The following is a 17,003-nucleotide window of genomic DNA, read 5'->3' on the forward strand; positions in this document are numbered from 1 at the left end:
TCACAAGAGGATCGAATTTTACAAACAGAATGACCTTTTCCTTTGTGATAGCTCAACCTCAATTCTTATTTGCTGTACAGGACAGCCCTCATGCGTAGCAACAGCCAGCCAGAGGAGGAATTTGTCCTCTTACGTCACAACAGCCGCAGTGAGTACAGCAGCAAAAAATGAATGACATCGTGAATATCTGCTCTGTGTTTAGGTTGTAAAGTAGCTTTTAAATAAATCTCAAACATTCGTTCGAATAAGATGAATACAATCGCATCATTGCACAGTTTTGTATTTTAAGTATCTTGCCATTGGAAAGTCAATATTTTTGGTAATTTCACTTTGATATTATGATGTACAATGTTATTGTATGATTCAAGGTTTGTTTTTGTTTGTGTGGATGCCAAATATAATGAAATTATGAATTTTCTGTCACTGTGTGTTGTATAGATCGTAGTGAAAAGAACTTGATGCTATATATTTAAACGTTCAGTTGTGACTGCGTTTATTAATTTTTTCACTTGTGCGTGAAATAAAAGGTAACCGTAAAATCACATTGACCTATATTGCGCAAAGGGTTATAAATAGTCGCTTTAAAAGTTGAAGAATTTGATTCTTTTTATAAATGAAATTATGCCTTGTATTATTCAGTTATTTCAATTGATTAAGTGTATGTAAAATTTAGAATTCTTTTGCAGAGGTGAAGCACCCAAACAATCATACCAAATTTATGATCACATGTACAACAATCGCTTTATTGGATGGCCTTTCAGAGCATGGCAGCTGACTCAGGTGGTTCTTATGAACCGTTACAACTTGAGCCATTTATACACCAGGTGAGTTAATTTTTATGTAAATATTTACGTCGTTTTGTAGAGCAACTTCATATATGATCCAACTCTACATCATGTATACTCATTTTTCTTTTCATTTTCACTTTTGTAGTTTCTGTTCAATTTTCTTATCTTTATTTTCAAAATTTTGTAAATATTTATTTAGAAATAATGTAGATTTTCATCTTTTTTAATATTAGTATTTTTGAATTTAAAAAATTGTGTCATTATTGCTCAGTGATCAATCATTCTCAGACAATTTCAAATAATTTATTTGTTCCATTATCATTTTTATTTATCATTTGGTAATATTATATCTGTTCTCAGGCATCAAAATTATATAGCAATATCTAGTTTTAAAACTATAATATTTCTTGGATATGCTTTATTCATTATACTTATTCGATATATAAAATTTATTAATTTTGATATTTTACGAAAGCTAATTAATAATTTCATAATTTAATTTTTTTTATGATTTGGTAATTAAAGTATTTATTTCTCAGTTCTAATATACGTACATTTGTGATTTCTTACAATCCATCAAAGTAAATTATGAAATTAATTGTTTATAAAATTTATTTTAAAAATAATTAGAGTTCTATCCATTGTAAAATTTTCTTGATATGTGATGCTGTTGGCTATATTAAATTATTTCTTAAATATATAATTTAAAGCTTAGTAATAACATATTAAGTTTATGTGGACTGACAATAATTAATTGATTATCGATGGTATCACTGGCATTTTTCAAATAGTGGAAACAACTGTAAGTGACACGTATGTAAAAAAAATTCATTGTGTGATAAAGAAGAATCTAGAACTTCTTACTGATGGAAGTATTTCTCATATAGTTGATTGATCTGAATTATTTAGAATAAATAAATATAATTACAGAATTCGTAAATTTATGTATTTCACTCGTACATAAACTGTGAATTGAAAATTAAATTAGAATTCTACATTTAAATCTAGAATAAAATATATTTTAGTATGTCTTTCGAAAATAACATGAAAAAAATTTTGAGATTATGAAGATTATAATTGTATAGTTAAGTTTAGAGAATTATTTCTTTAAAAATGAATTCTAAGAATTGTTGATTTATTTTTGTAAAAATACACCCTTGAAATATATATGTCAATATTTTTATTTAATTGTCTGATATTTAAATATTTTAGCTACATAATTTTCAATATTGATAAAGTACACTATAATTAAGTGAACTTTTAATCAATTATTGTGCTATATCTTAATTTATTTCTAGAACTATTACTGAGTTATGTATTGTATCTTAAAATTCTGGAATATTTACAATGGTTTCTAAAGCTTACAAATAAACAAGCAAATAAAGTTTAAAAATGGAAATAATGAGTGACATTATAAAAAATTTAGATTTTTTATTTTATTCACATTGTTGAAATTTAACATTTAATTAGACATGTAATTTTTTTAAAGAATATATGCAGAAATGTATGTACATTGAAAAATAAGTTGCAACAATATAACAGAACTTTAATATTATTCTGAGCACTACTTTAGTTTATCAGTTACATTAATGTAAAAAAAGGAATTATATAATTTAAATTTATTATATAATTCTTCCCCTTCATATTTTTGCCTTTTAACAAGTTTGCTTATGTTATCAAATATTTTTAAAAGTGTATTAAATAATAAATAGCAAAAATATATTCAGAACTTATATTTTTTGTCAAAGCTTTTAAAATTTTGCTTTTCTTCACAATATCATTTTTGTATAAAATTTTACATAGAAAGAATGGAGGTTTTGAAAATTTCTAATTTGAAATTGCATTCATTTAGAAAAAATTATCCTAATTGCTTCAATGCAAACAATTCGCTATTGCTTTTATATCTTGTTTTTATTTTTGTGAAGACATTCATAGATATTGGGAACATATTTATAACTTTAGTTCTTAAATTTTATCTGTTAAAATTTATGAAATTAAAAGTATTTTTCTTGGGAGCAAATTAATTAAATACTATTTATAGTCAAATTCCATCATTTCTAAACAACATACAGCATACATGTTTGTCAGTCTACTAAAAGTTCCTTTTAAGAAATTCAAGTCTTGTAATATCAGCATAAATATTCTATTCACAAAACCAAGACATCATGCTACTATTAATTAGGTGTTTCTTTATTTTGCTAAACTTTCTTTATCTCAAGGTTCCTCAGCATTTGGCAATAGTTTTACAGGAAATGAATGTTATCATTGCTGATTAAAATTCTTTGCTGTTAGTCGACACTTGAGTGAAAAGATTTAATAGTTTCTTTTAAATATCCGGTTTTCTTTCTTATTTCAGAAGACCTTGGCAACCGTAAAAATTAAGAAATTCTTTTATAGCCTTTAGCCTTTCAGATATTACATATAAAGACAAAATAAAATTTATTTGTTGATTTACCCCAAAACTTTCTTTTCGTTTATTAAAATTTATTTCCTCTTCCTTCTTTTCTATTTAAATATATTCTAATCATTATTGTGATGCTTTACAAATATTTAGTTTTACTATTGGATTATCATTATTTAGTTTTCTTAGCTATGTGCCATATTTCAAAAGCTTGCATATATAATATAATGAATTTTAATATGAATACTGTATACTATTGTGAATGATTAAATGCTTAAAAAATAAATAAATAGAACCAGTCTGCTACTATATATAATATTTACTCAACACATAACTGATTCTGCATGTTTACTTTAAAAAGGTGATAAGATACCATCATATTTTTTTTTCATGTATTCTATTAAAACTATTGTGGCATATTTTGGAAGATATTATTTATCATGGAAGAAAAGTTGTCATTTTATAAGGAATATAATTTATAATATGGTAAAATTTCTATGGATTTCATATAAAAACTTACATTCTTTACTTGTTGACATATGATGTAATTAAACAATTCAATCTAGCTTATTAATTCTTATTTTAATGTTGATTTTTATGAATTACAAAATATAATCTCTAATCTGTAACACTAACATGTTATGTTGATGAAAATTGAACTGTAATCAATAATATATATATAATTTTTAGCTTTATATTAATTTCTATTATGATAGGTTGGAGGACACTCATCAATGCTTCAGTTAGATGAGGACACTATCTGTAAACCACTTATTCCTCAAGAATTAAACTTTTATAAAACTGCCCCTGATAATTTGAAAGAATTCATGGCTGAATATAAAGGTTAGTTTCAATATTTAAAAAATTTTCTTCTATTGTTCATTTTTATCTAAAAGCACCTTGGCTGTTTTTTATAGAATATATGAAATATTTATTCTAATAAATATTTTAGTTTTCTATAATTTTTACTGAATTTTTTTATATAAAATTTAAGATTGTGAGAAAAGATTGAAGTCTAAAACTGTACAGTTAAGAGTTAGTCAGCATTACGTCACGTTTAAAAGGGGATTTGGATAAAGAAAATAGTTACAGTTTGAGAAGTGATATCTTTTTCCCAAAGTTCACTATTAAGGAAATGTTTTTATGTGAAATTCAAGGAAAATTAGCATTCTAGTAGCACGGAAATTAGCATTTTTCCATTGGAAATAAATGTTTAATTCGGTTATGGGAAACATACATGTATTTTGAAAAATTATTTTCATATAATCTATCACATAACATTATATTCTATGAAATCAGCCAAAAATCCACCATAATTGTTCTAAAATAAAATATCTATGAGAACGTTGATTTTTTTTTTTATGAAATAATAAAATCATAACTGTTGGGTTAAAATAAATATGGAAATTAAAAAATTGAATGAGATTTTACAATTAAATTCTTTATTATTAATTGCAAGAAAATCAATTTGTTATGACTGTAGATTTTAAAATAATATTTTCATTGTATTTTATTTAATATGAACTTAATTATTAAACACTACTGTTTGTTTGTTTTTAGATTAAAAAGATAATCATTAAATGTAGTGCTTGCTTTCTGTGTAGTGTAAATGAATAAATAAGTAAAAAATTATCTTCATGTTTAATAAAAAAAATGATAAAGCTTTTTTCTCTAATGTATTGAGTTAAACCCATTTTTTATTTTGACATGTCAAGATAAGAAATGGTGATAATTTGAAATAAACTTTAGAATCATTTTGCAGCTTATCATGTTATGTATAGTTGTTGAATCTGGCTTTATGTTTATTTTTTTTAACCTTGAACTTCATAAATAGAACACTGAGATAACAAAACTGAGGCAAATTTCAAGGTATCAATCCATCTGGCATTGAGTTAGACAGTAAAAGATAAAATGACTTTTGTAGTGAAGGTTAAATTCCAATTTTATTTGTGATAAAATACATTTAGAAAGATAACTTTAAGGTTAGTATGTTTATGTGTTGATAGATATAAAATATATCATTACATCATTGGATTTAATACCAATAGAATGTTTTCTTTTATTATCTCATTTTATGTTTACTTTTTTTATATTGCTTTCCTTCACAATGGTAGTAACTTTGTTATATGAAAATTACTAAAAGTTTGAAGATATTTTTAAATTTTTGATACTTCTGGGTCTTTTTTTTTTTTTTTTTAATCAATGACTTATTGTTCTACGTTGATTAATTTTTAGTTTTTAAATCTACTTTCAAACATTTCTCATTAAATGGGGTGTTACAGAATCATATATTTTTTTTTGTCTGTTTATTCAATTATACGACATGATATAGCAATTTCTTATTGAATTTTTACCATAAAATTGACTTATATCCTGGGCTTAAGTAGAACAAATGATGTAATGTGCGAGATATAATGAAATTTTATATCTTGGACTTAAGTAGAAAAAATGATGTAATGTGATAAATTAACAATTCTGCTGAATCTACATACAGAAATAAGAAGTAGGTATGAAATAAAATTAAAATATAGCATAATGTTATATAGTTTTCAATGTCAGTATTACATTGTAATGCTATTTTAAGTTGAAAGGCATTTTATTAAAATCATGCATGCTTCCAATGCTCATCTCTCTCAATACTTTCTTTTGAGGGAGGGGTCTTGGGAGTCTTTCATCTTCTGCTTGGAACTGTAAGGTAATGATTAGTAACATGATATATTGTTTGCACTTAAAGTTAAATATGGTGTGACTACTAAACTATGGTAAAAGATTCGACTCTTTTTTAAAATTTTATCATTACCTTATAGTTAAGGTAATGATAAGAAGGAAAGTAGAGCTAGAAAGGAACAATAAAAATAAACTTAAAAAAATTTATGCTTTTTATTCTAATGATAATTCTAATTATATTTATCTCTTCAATCAGAAACAGCTACAGATTAAGTTTTATAATTCTCCAAGTTTAAATATTTGTATTCATTTTATTCTCTTGTTTCTGGATACATAACTTTTTATACTCATATTGATACTTTCTTACAAGTTCTTTTTTATGCTTTTATAAAATAATTATTTATGCACTTGTATAGCTAAAAACAACTAAAAAATATTTTCCAGTTGGATTTTATCAGAAAGTAGATTTCCATTTAACTATTGAGGCAATCTATTTTTAAAACTAGCAAAATAATATACATTTGAAAATAATATTCTTTGATAGGAGTATAATGCACAAATAGCATAAAATAAGTTTAGAATAATTTTATGCCAGGATGATCTTTAAAAGTTTTTACTTGAAACTTCAGTTTTAAATGTTAATCTAAAAAGTGTTTGCTGATCTAGTCAAATAATGTTAATTCCAAAATTTATTGAAAAAGACTTTTTTCCTTGAAAGAGAGGAGGACTACAGTCTTTCTACTTTTTATTACTAGTGATGAATTATGCAAATTTTTTTTTCTCTTCTTTCTCCTTTATATTTACTGGATATGAATGTATTTCACGATAAATTTTAAATTGTTAATGTATCAAGTTATTGTTTACTGAGCTAAGTTGCAATCCAGTGAGGAAGAAGTATTTTTGAATTTTCAAACAGTAAATGAATATTCAAATTTCATACATTTCCACCTTCATTATTTTCATTCATTTAAATTCTGTGCACAGTTGTGCAAAAGCAGACTGGTGGGATGCACAGGTGTCTCAATGGAACAAGCCAAGAAACATAATATAAATAAACAAGTTCTCAGGGAGACTTCCAAGTCATTGAAATTCGTCTCCTGGCTGTCTGCCACAGTGTGTGAAGAAATCAAGGCGATTCTCTGTTATAGTGTTGAAACCTGTGCTGGGGCTTGTGTTAAAACTAATTGAAAATAAAACATAAAAAATAAAAGAAGTGGGAGGGATGAAATGGCAGTTTTTTAGGGTAGCTAAAATTATTTAATTAAAAATCTGTTTAAATATTTAAAAACATATATTTAATAATTATACTAGATTAAAATTAATTTTGTTACTCTGAACAGATTATTTTTTTTAATTTTTAAAAAGCAATTTTAAATATTGGTATAAAGAAATGTTTGAAAAAGGATTTTTGAAGGTTAATTAGACTTATTGAAAAGTCAATTTATTTAATACAAATATAATATTTATTTATTTCATCATAGGGATTCCAAGGAAATGAGCATAGAATTAAAAAAAAAAAAATTCTTCTCATTTTAGGTTTAATAGAAGTGACTTTTTCAGAAGCCCATGATGGTTATTTAGATTTAACAACTTATATTCCTCCAATGTTAAAAAAGTCTTCGAGTAAACCAAATTCTCGTTCCAACTCGCTCACAGATGAGCGAAAAACAAAGCACAGGTACATTTAATTATAATATTTTGATGTGTAGTAGTAGTAGTAAGCTCAAACTTATTCTTTACATTTTAGTTATTGTGATTATGTTAAAATATGTATTAATAACAATTATTGATAACTGTATATTATTAATAACAACTAGCTTCATATATCGATTAAGAGGCTATATAAAGCTAATTGTTATTAATTCCTAATTATGTATATTTATATCATTTTAAAATATAGTATTTTTTATTAAATCAAAAAATGATAATATACTGTTATATGTTTTGTTATATGGCTTTTAAAAGAAGTGCATTTATGTGGGAATTAAAAAAAAAAAAGTTACCTAAAAGATAATTATTTATTAATGTTTTTTAATGTCAGAAAGTTAAAGATTTAAAAATGCTGCATATGAATTAACTGAAAAAGAAATTTGATAGTCTTTTTTAAATAAACTTGAAAGTCATTTTAACAGAATCTCGAAACTGCAATTACTTTCAAGATAAAAGTTTTAATTTAAAAAGATTTCAAGAATAAAAATAAATCCATTTAAAAAAATTAAGTGGAAAATTCTAAGGACATTGAAATTAATAATGTATGGTCCTCTCCCCTTAATTCTGATTATTCATCCTGTTGCTAATATTGCCAGCTGAACAATTTTTGTTATTTATTATCAAATATGACATCTTTCTTATTTCATATGACATAAATTCTTGGGTGATAACTGCTTTTGTTGTATTAAATTTTCCAGAAATAGCCTCATTATCGACAATTTTCATTTAATTATGCTAAATAATAAGATAAGCCTAGTTATGCATGTTAGATTGTTTTGAATGTATGATAAAACAAAATGAAGATCAGAAAAAGTGCACAATAAAGAAACTTGAATTTTATAGGTCAGCCCAAATTTTCGTTTACTTCACTAAAATTCATGGCTAATCATATTTAGATGCAAAATTTTAAAATTATAAACTAGACAAACTTTTTTTTTTTTTTTTTTTTTTTTTTTGTCATCGTATGAATACTATGATTAAAAAAAATTGTGAATCAGAATAATGTATGAATTTTCTGTCAATAGGTTCAATTATACTAAATTATATTGATACTTATTGTTGACTCAGTTTTGTTTTGTTTTGTTTGATGTTTTGATTCTTCTTTTTCTTATTATACTTTTATATTTTAGACTTCAATGCATAAGTGGCAATGTAATAAAAGTTAATTATTATTTATAACTTATATATTTCTCTTTATAAACTAGTTTAGTGCACTGATATTTTAAAGTTTATTTTATATAATTTTTTTAACATATTGTTCTTTTACAAACAATTTGTATTCAATGAAAAAAAAGTACAATGAATTAAATCTGCTGATGCTTTGGACCTTTTAAACATAAATTAATCAAAATCTCGTGTTTTGTCTTATTGCACGTCTGAGATATAGGAAGAAAAATGCATGTTTGCAAGTTAAAAACAAAAAATTTTGTTGCTTTTATTTTTGATTAATATGGCTAATTTTTTTTGGTACCTTCTAAGTTTTTTTTTTTTCTATTTTAGATATTTTATTTTATCATTGAATATCTTTTTGTAGTTTCGCTTTTTCTTAGTTTAAAAAAAAATATTTATGCCTTTTGACTTTTTAAATATTTTAATGGGTAAAAATAAATGCTTTTTTTATTTGCTTTTAGAACTGTTTTCGTCTTTTAATTATTTTACAAAATGAAATCTGCTCATTTATTAATAATGTTCATTGTTTGTTTTTTTAGAGATACACAAAAGTATCCACCATTAAAGATGAATTGTTATTTACCTAGGATACGATTATGTCAGTCGGGTAACATTCAAATAGAAAGCATTCCATTTGAGGAGGAAAAGAAGAAATATGAGGAATGCAATCACGGTAAAGGTCAAAACGGTAGTTTACTCAATCCTTGGGTCTTACATTGTCATCAGAAGCAGATGAAAAAATTGCAAAAATCATCATCTACTATTAGCCAAAGTGAGATATTCTCCTTCATTTGAAAAATGTCTTTTTTATAAGTTCATGTTTAGTAAGCAAAGGAAATATTTACTCGTAGCAGTTTGTTATTAATGACGAATATTCTTAACAATCTTATAAATTTTGTAGTGGTTTTAGTCCTTCTCTCAAAATTAGGCTGCTTCTCTAACTGCTATTTCCTAATATGTTTAGAGAAGAAAAAGCAATTGCATATGCCTAAAACATTAATATTTATATAATTATTGCTTAGAATGCACTTGATTTTATTACTTGACATGAGCTTTTTAAAAAATTCAACTGATTCCAAGGATTTTATTTTGTGTACTATAATTTATATTGTATATAAAGTGTTTCTATTGAAAATATTTTATTAGTTTTCTGCCATGGTAATCAGTTACAGAATTTTAATGTAAATAAATTTTCATGAAAACTATACCAGGATACATGGAAGTCCCAGTCTGTGTGGGTTTTGAGAATTTCTGATTAATTTCAATAAAAAATTTCTATCAAAACATTCTACAATTTTAAGTACAATTTGATATAATTTTAACACTGGAAAATATTAAATCAAAGAAATTCTACAAACTTATCAACTCACCCCAACCTTTATGATGAATCTGAATTTTATATTGTTCTCTTTATAGTGTTCCTCCTTCTGTCACAAAATTCTTAATTAATTGTTTTTACTCCTATTTGGTGCCATATAAAATTAATAATCTGATTTACTTCAGTCTGTCTATCGATCTGTTTTCTATTTAAAAAATATTTTGAGTATTTTATTAAAATTAGATGGTGATTTAAAAATCTGTCCTAAAAAGTATATTTAAACTTTGGATTCAGCAGCCCTTTTCTAGATTCCCTCTGCTTCCATGCTTTTAAACCTAAGAATAATAAGGTTACCAGATGGCAATTTTTATTGGGAAAAAAAAATCTAATCATATATTCAAAGTTTGTGTTTTTCCCCTTGATCCATGGTAAAAACTTGTATAGAAAATTGTTACCTGACATGTTTTAATTTTTGAGTTTGAAATAAGCAGAAAATTGGTTCAACAGCAACCTGGAAGCAGTTTTCAAGAATAGGACAGATTTGCAAGAGGAACAAAGACTAATGCATTGAATGTGGCTCCTCTGCACAAATATAGACTTACAGATGAAAAGTAAGTAAAGAATGGAGAAAAGGAGGAGGAAGGGCCAGATTGTTTGGTGTAGGTAAAAGGTATCTTTTGTTGTGAGCTTTATAGCTTGTGCTGTGCCGAAATGAGAATGCTTCATTGATTAAAGTATTTACCAACTTTGTACTGGACTTATTCTTTTCAAGTTCTGTAGCCATCTCCTTGCCTTGTTAGATCTGGATGGGCCAGTCATATCCTGGAATGTTGCATTGAAATTGAGAAATGTTCCAAGAAAATAGATAAAGAAGAAGAAGGCATCCTACTGGATAATACAAGTTCTGGAAAGAGAGTTGTGCCAAAATGTTTATTTTTTCAAGCTTTTTGTTTTTATTATTTTGGAATATAATCTTGTTGAATTTGTTTGGCTTCTTGAGTGTAAATTTCACTCCGTATGATGCCAAAAAAAAAAAAAAAAAAAAAAAAAAATTTTTTTTTTTTTGAAATTGTACCTTTTACCACTTGCCCTCCAGAATGGAAAACAGATTGTCCTTTAACTAGGTCCCGACCATGGATGAGCCACTGATACTGGTGCTGGGCAGTGTTCGCGTTGAGAGGATGGCAGAGCTGGATTTCAGATCGTAAATCTGGTAACCTTATTTTTCTCATGCTTTTTTTTTTCCTCTGTCTCTCTCCATTGGGACGGAACACTAACCTTTGTCTTTCTTCCCCCCTCAGTTTGTAGAATCTTTTGCATATTGGAGTTGAATGCATGCAGAAGTGTTTTATCTTGCTCATGGTAAGGTATGAAAGTACCACCATAGATTGTTGCTCTTTGTTGACTGAGCTTTAAATTAAAATTGAGTGTGAATTGGTTCCTTTTTTGCAGAGTACATCTTATTAGAAAACAGAGTATCGAAGTATGAATTCCCGTGCATATTAGATATCAAGATGGGAACTAGACAGTATGGAGATTCTATGTCTTTGGCTAAGAGGCAGTCACACACTGCTAAAGCTGCAGCATCTACCTCTGCTATTCTAGGAGTTCGAATTTCTGGAATGCAGGTATATTTTCATATTGTTCTTTTTATCGAAAAAGAAAAAAGTCATATGTAAAATTAGTTATAAACTTTTGTATCAAATAAATGTACTATAATGATATCCCACGTTTCATTGATTTTTGTATTGCTATTTCTGGACATTTTGATATAGACTTTTTTTTTTCTTTGCAGGTATATCATCAAGATTCCGGTCATTATATATGTCATAACAAGTATTATGGACGCAGTTTAACTGTAGATGGTTTTCAAAAAGCACTGTATAATTTTTTACATGATGGTGTTAAACTGCGCTACAATGTTATATCTGCATTACTTGAGAAATTGCGAAAGTTACACTCTGTGGTCCAAAGATTGAATACATTCCGTTTTTTCACTAGTTCTTTATTGATTATCTACAATGGTAGTGAACAATTTAACAATAAATACGACCCAAATGGTGAACCAAGCATTACCTTACAGCTTGCAGATAATGGCAATGTCGGGAAAGAGAATAAACTCAAAGACCCTCAGTCTAAAAGTTGTGATAAATGCTCATCAATTTCTAGTAGTGCAACTTTGTGTAGAAAGCATGTACCCCATTCTGTGGATAAAGCTAGTGAACGTTCACGACCTATTGTGGATCTGTGTATGATTGATTTTGCACATTCGACTCACAGTCGAATGCCTGAAAATACTGTAAGCCATGAAGGACCAGATGAAGGCTATTTGTTTGGTCTTGAGAATCTCATTACTCATCTAGAAGTTATTCAACATATGGAGAAATAAGTCAAAAATTTGTCAAGTGTGTTCGCTTTGTAGTCTAGGAACAAATATGCATTTCTTTTTTCACTCCACCAAGCCTTGGTGTTTATTTAATCATATGTGAAGGAACTATTCTTATTTACCAGTATTATTTTATTTGTGTGAGACATTTTGCATTGCTATTTGTTTTAAACAGAAATCAAGAATTAGAATTGTATTTATAAAGGATTATGGTAAATTGTTTGAAGGAAATTACTTTTGTTCTGGTTATTATTCTGCTCTCATATAAAGTTCAATTTCTTCTGGATATTTTTTTATTATATTTTATATAGTGATGCTAAAAATAATATTATTTTGAATTCCATATAACATAAAATAATTGTTATGCTAGAAAAATAACTTTAGAAAACTTGGTGGGTGTGATTTGTAGGGATTGATTTATTAAGTGAATTTCTTTTTCTATACATGAGAGCTTATATGATTATATTATAAAGAAGTTTAGATTGGAATATATCAATAGGTATTTTATAAATATAATTTTTTGTTTTTAATGGTACCTGTGATCTTTTTACTTACTATCCCGGCATTTGTTTTAATTTATATTAGTGTGCATTTTTGCTTTTTGTTGGAGATTTTCTTCTAAAATGCTTTTACGTTTGTTACTTTCATCAAAAATGTATTTATTTCCCTGTTACTTTTCATGCATTTATGACTGAATGCGATTATTTTTTTGTGTATGTAATTATTAATGGCTAGGTAATATTGTGTGTTTTTTTTTCAGTATTTCATTTTTATGATACAATTATACAGTTTATCTTCTAGGTACTAATTGGAACCATTTAATAAGTGAGAGATTGTTACTATTTAATACCATTAATTTTATTTGAGTTAAAAGAATTAATATTTTTTTAGATGATGCTTATGGAAATTTGTTTTTTTTAATGTTTTGATCATTAAATTTCATATTCTAGTTTGTAATTGCCAGTTTAGTTATCTGAAATAATTTGTTGCATTTGCTTTTTTTATTTAATAGAAAATCTACAGAATTATTCAATAATACTAAATTTCATAAGATTAGGTCTCCTTCAAATGTAAATTATTTTGGAAATTAAACTATTTGACAAAATTGCATTGTCACTATGTTATACATAGTTACTAGCACTTTTGCTTTGCACTATTTTTATTGCAGGTTTTTTTTCTGCTTAAGTCTTAATTCATTACATGTTTTGAAAAAACGTTTGATGTAAGATAATACCTTTGTATCAGTTTTGTTAAGAAGTTTTATTGCATATTTGCTACAGTAGACTTGCAAAATAGTGGCCCTTAATGCAAATGTTATACATCTATTGTAACTTTTATTTTATGTGTGTTTAATGGATGGTCAGATTGTATAGTAATTCAATACTCAGATTTGAATTATTGTAATCCATTTGTAATTTTCATACTTCAAAAGAAGAAAAAAAAACCTGAACTTTTTAGAGTGTCTTTCTATGTATAGTGGTTTCTAAATAATTTTTAGTATCAACTGCCAATAACTATCTAATATTTTGGCATTATCAGCTGTGAATACTATTTTACCAGTTTATTGTACATTTTTGTAAAGCAACACTCACTGCTGTTGTGACAAGGGTCCGTTTGCATCTATGAAAAGTAATGATTTAAAAAAAGAATATACAGGGGTCCTTCGAGTGCGAGCCTACTGTAATAAATTTGAAGGTGTCTTTCATTTTTATTTATCATACATTCTGTCACAGATGAATTAAATGTATCATTAATTTGTTATCTTGGACGATCAATCAGTATGTGAGTATTAATATTCATCAGTCCAATCGTAGAATAAAGGTCTTAATATGGACCTTAAGTGTTAGATTGGAACTTTTCCCATATGGGGAAATCATGTATAGCAAGCAAATACTATGTATTAACAGCATGTATACTTCCATGTCAATTTTCCATTGTGGAAACAGCCTCTTTCACAGAAGTAATGGCTTTACTCACTGTAGCTTTATATTTATTTAAACATATGGTAGTAAATGTTGGCATTAATTTATATATGTGTGTATATGTAATGTGGTTTTTCAGAAATATGGGATACTATTGTGTGAAAAAAGTTGTAATTTCTGTAGCTATACCAGACTTTTTATTAATTATTCTTGGTGGTTTGTCAGTTTTGAATAGTTCAATTTGGTATAAATCTAGCTGTTATTTGAGAGTTTTGTTAGTTTTCGCCATACTAGTATATTGTTCAATATTTTTAATGAACATTTTTTCTTTGTATTCTTTATTTTTAAAAGTAAAAACATATGATTTAAATTATGTTGGAAGGGTAAAATTCAACATCTATAGAATTAAGTATAGTTTTAGGGCATTGTAAAAATTATAAGTAATTACAAATCTTTAATTAATTTTATTGTTTTGTTTTTCTGTAAGGGAAATTAGTTTTTCTAAAATGAAAATACACAATTAATTTGACGGTGGCAAATTATTAATAATTATTGATTTCCAGTTTAAGATTGCTTAGAATCATTGTTTTCATCAAAAATATATTCAAAATTATTAGATTTCTTTCATTGTTTTATAAAATCTAAAGATATCAACTACAAAAAAGATATAATTACTAGAAAATGAGGTGCAAAAATGCATGGAAAACATAATTGGTATTTAGAAATATATATATATTTTTATTTATCCTAGATTTATTCAAATACTAAGTTGTATTTGTTGAAAATAGCCCTATTTTAGTCAAAAGGATATAAAAAAAATAATTCAGTGACAATATATATGCATATATTTAATGAGAAAATATTTTGATGTGTGCCTTTTTCTTATTTTTTAAAACTAAAAATATCTTTATAAAAATAGTACTATAGTTTACTAAATTTTAATGTACTTCATAATGAAAATTGTTTTTCTATTTAAAAAAAAATTGTAAAGTGTAACTTAAAGGTTCTGATAAGATTATTTAATACAAAAATTATAGGAAATGGCTGAAATTACTAAAATAATTTTAGTAAACCGTAGATGCATATAATTCATATTAAATAAGTACTAAGGAAATAAATATATTTAATACCTTTTTTATAGTTGTATTGATATATTTTAGGTGTGAAAATTAAAAGAACATTGATTGATAATTTTAGTCTTCACATAATGAAGTCGACCACATCTCTTAAAAAGCCAGAAATGTGAACAATTAAGACCAGTATTATATGTTAATAAAATATTTTAAGTCATTAGATTGAGAAATTCATCTTGATAGGAGATATTGGTTTTAATATTTATGCTATTGTACTTTTAATCTGAAAGCTTTTTAAATGTCACATTATCATGAGTTACTAATATAATGAGGAAGCAATTACATTCTTAGATTTAAGGAGGGATAAACGAGTAATATTTTCGGTAATAATAATACCAATAAAGAATTTAAATTATGTAAATACCAAATTATTTTTTAATGCAGTCTTGCTTTATTAAATATTTAAATGATTAGAAATTTTTGTTCCTGATAATTGTGAATAAATAAAATTTCAACTATATAACTTTGCTCTGTATATGTTGAAAATTATTAAGAAAGAGTGAAATGCTCAAGGGACCATATATAAATCTAGCTACCTTTCTTAGATATACATTTTTTTTGCCAATAAAAAAATTGTTAGCAATTTGGAAAACTTTCAGACTGAACAAGTACATTGAATTTAAAGTGAGAAGAATGTAAAATCATAAAGCAATCATCTTTTAGAAAATAATTGTATCTCATCAACATAATTCCTCTTTAAATGCTGTCTTAGTTCATCGTTACATCAAATTAGATTGCTAGATTAAAGGGTGAATTTTTTTTCAAATGAAAAAAATAAAGAGGTGGTCTGTTCTAGATCATTTTTTGTAATTGAGAAGCTCAGACTCCTTGACAACAGTGGGGAACATGAGTACAAATTTACATTAGTCATGATAAGTAGTGAGGGTGAAATTTTAATAAATACCCTAGGGATTGCACAAATTTATATTTTTCATACTTTTTCCTCTTGTTTCCTTTTTTAGAGGAGTGTCAGTTTCTCTTCATTTTGTTAATATCTGACATAGAAAAAAATTAATTATGTGTAAGTTACTATTGTAAATACTCTTGCAAGAGTAATTTTATAATAAAATTGTGAAAATGAAGTTAAAAAATTTATAGGCGAGCTAAAACTATTGGGAAAAGGCTTCAGAAATAAATTTTTTATGCATTAAAGATAAAATTAGATTTTAATACTGGACTTGTGCGACAAAATCCATTATACCCCTCCCTTCCTCCCTGAAATTTATATATTTTGCATGAGATTTCATTTCTGATTTGGTATTTCATAATTAGTCTGATGTACTAAATTAATATCAATATTTCTTTCTTTCCTACACTTAAAATTTGTAGTATCTGTTTTGTGTATCTTTATTCATTGTACTTAGAATTGTTATTGTTGCTAAGTTTTAAATTTTATATTAAAACTTCAGATTAAGAAAGAAGTATGTTGTCTTTTCATTTATTTTATTTAAAATACTATTTTTATCATATAAAATGCATATAAACATGAACATACAAATATATTACTT

At 25.9% G+C, this 17,003-nt stretch overlaps 1 protein-coding gene across 3 annotated transcripts; it reads left to right on the forward strand.

Moving 5' to 3' along the window:
- The first annotated feature begins 10 nt into the window (after window positions 1–10).
- Window positions 11–16,916, forward strand: LOC129963125 (inositol hexakisphosphate kinase 1-like). Of its 3 annotated transcripts, none has more exons than XM_056077213.1 (7): window positions 11–148; window positions 687–824; window positions 3,906–4,032; window positions 7,393–7,534; window positions 9,276–9,508; window positions 11,507–11,682; window positions 11,850–16,916. In XM_056077213.1, exons 2-7 carry the CDS (start codon window positions 750–752, stop codon window positions 12,441–12,443), a joined length of 1,347 nt encoding a protein of 448 aa, XP_055933188.1. In that variant the 5' UTR covers window positions 11–148; window positions 687–749; the 3' UTR covers window positions 12,444–16,916. The 3 variants fall into 3 exon arrangements, with proteins under 3 accessions (XP_055933188.1, XP_055933187.1, XP_055933189.1); XM_056077212.1 differs by lacking the exon at window positions 11–148 and adding an exon at window positions 155–319; XM_056077214.1 differs by lacking the exon at window positions 11–148 and adding an exon at window positions 155–319 and having other exon boundaries at window positions 9,324–9,508.
- Window positions 16,917–17,003: the final 87 nt, after the last annotated feature.

The sequence above is a fragment of the Argiope bruennichi genome, chromosome 3, assembly GCF_947563725.1.
Source record: "Argiope bruennichi chromosome 3, qqArgBrue1.1, whole genome shotgun sequence".
NCBI classification, from domain to species: Eukaryota; Metazoa; Arthropoda; class Arachnida; order Araneae; family Araneidae; genus Argiope; species Argiope bruennichi.

Bases quoted from the DNA above. Each gene is read 5' to 3' on its own strand.
- LOC129963125 (XM_056077213.1), top strand. From the start codon at position 750: ATGGCCTTTCAGAGCATGGCAGCTGACTCAGGTGGTTCTTATGAACCG. The intron at 7,535-9,275 runs GTACATTTAATT...TTGTTTTTTTAG, and splicing joins GAGCGAAAAACAAAGCACAG to AGATACACAAAAGTATCCAC. The intron at 11,683-11,849 runs GTATATTTTCAT...TTTTCTTTGCAG, and splicing joins TTCGAATTTCTGGAATGCAG to GTATATCATCAAGATTCCGG.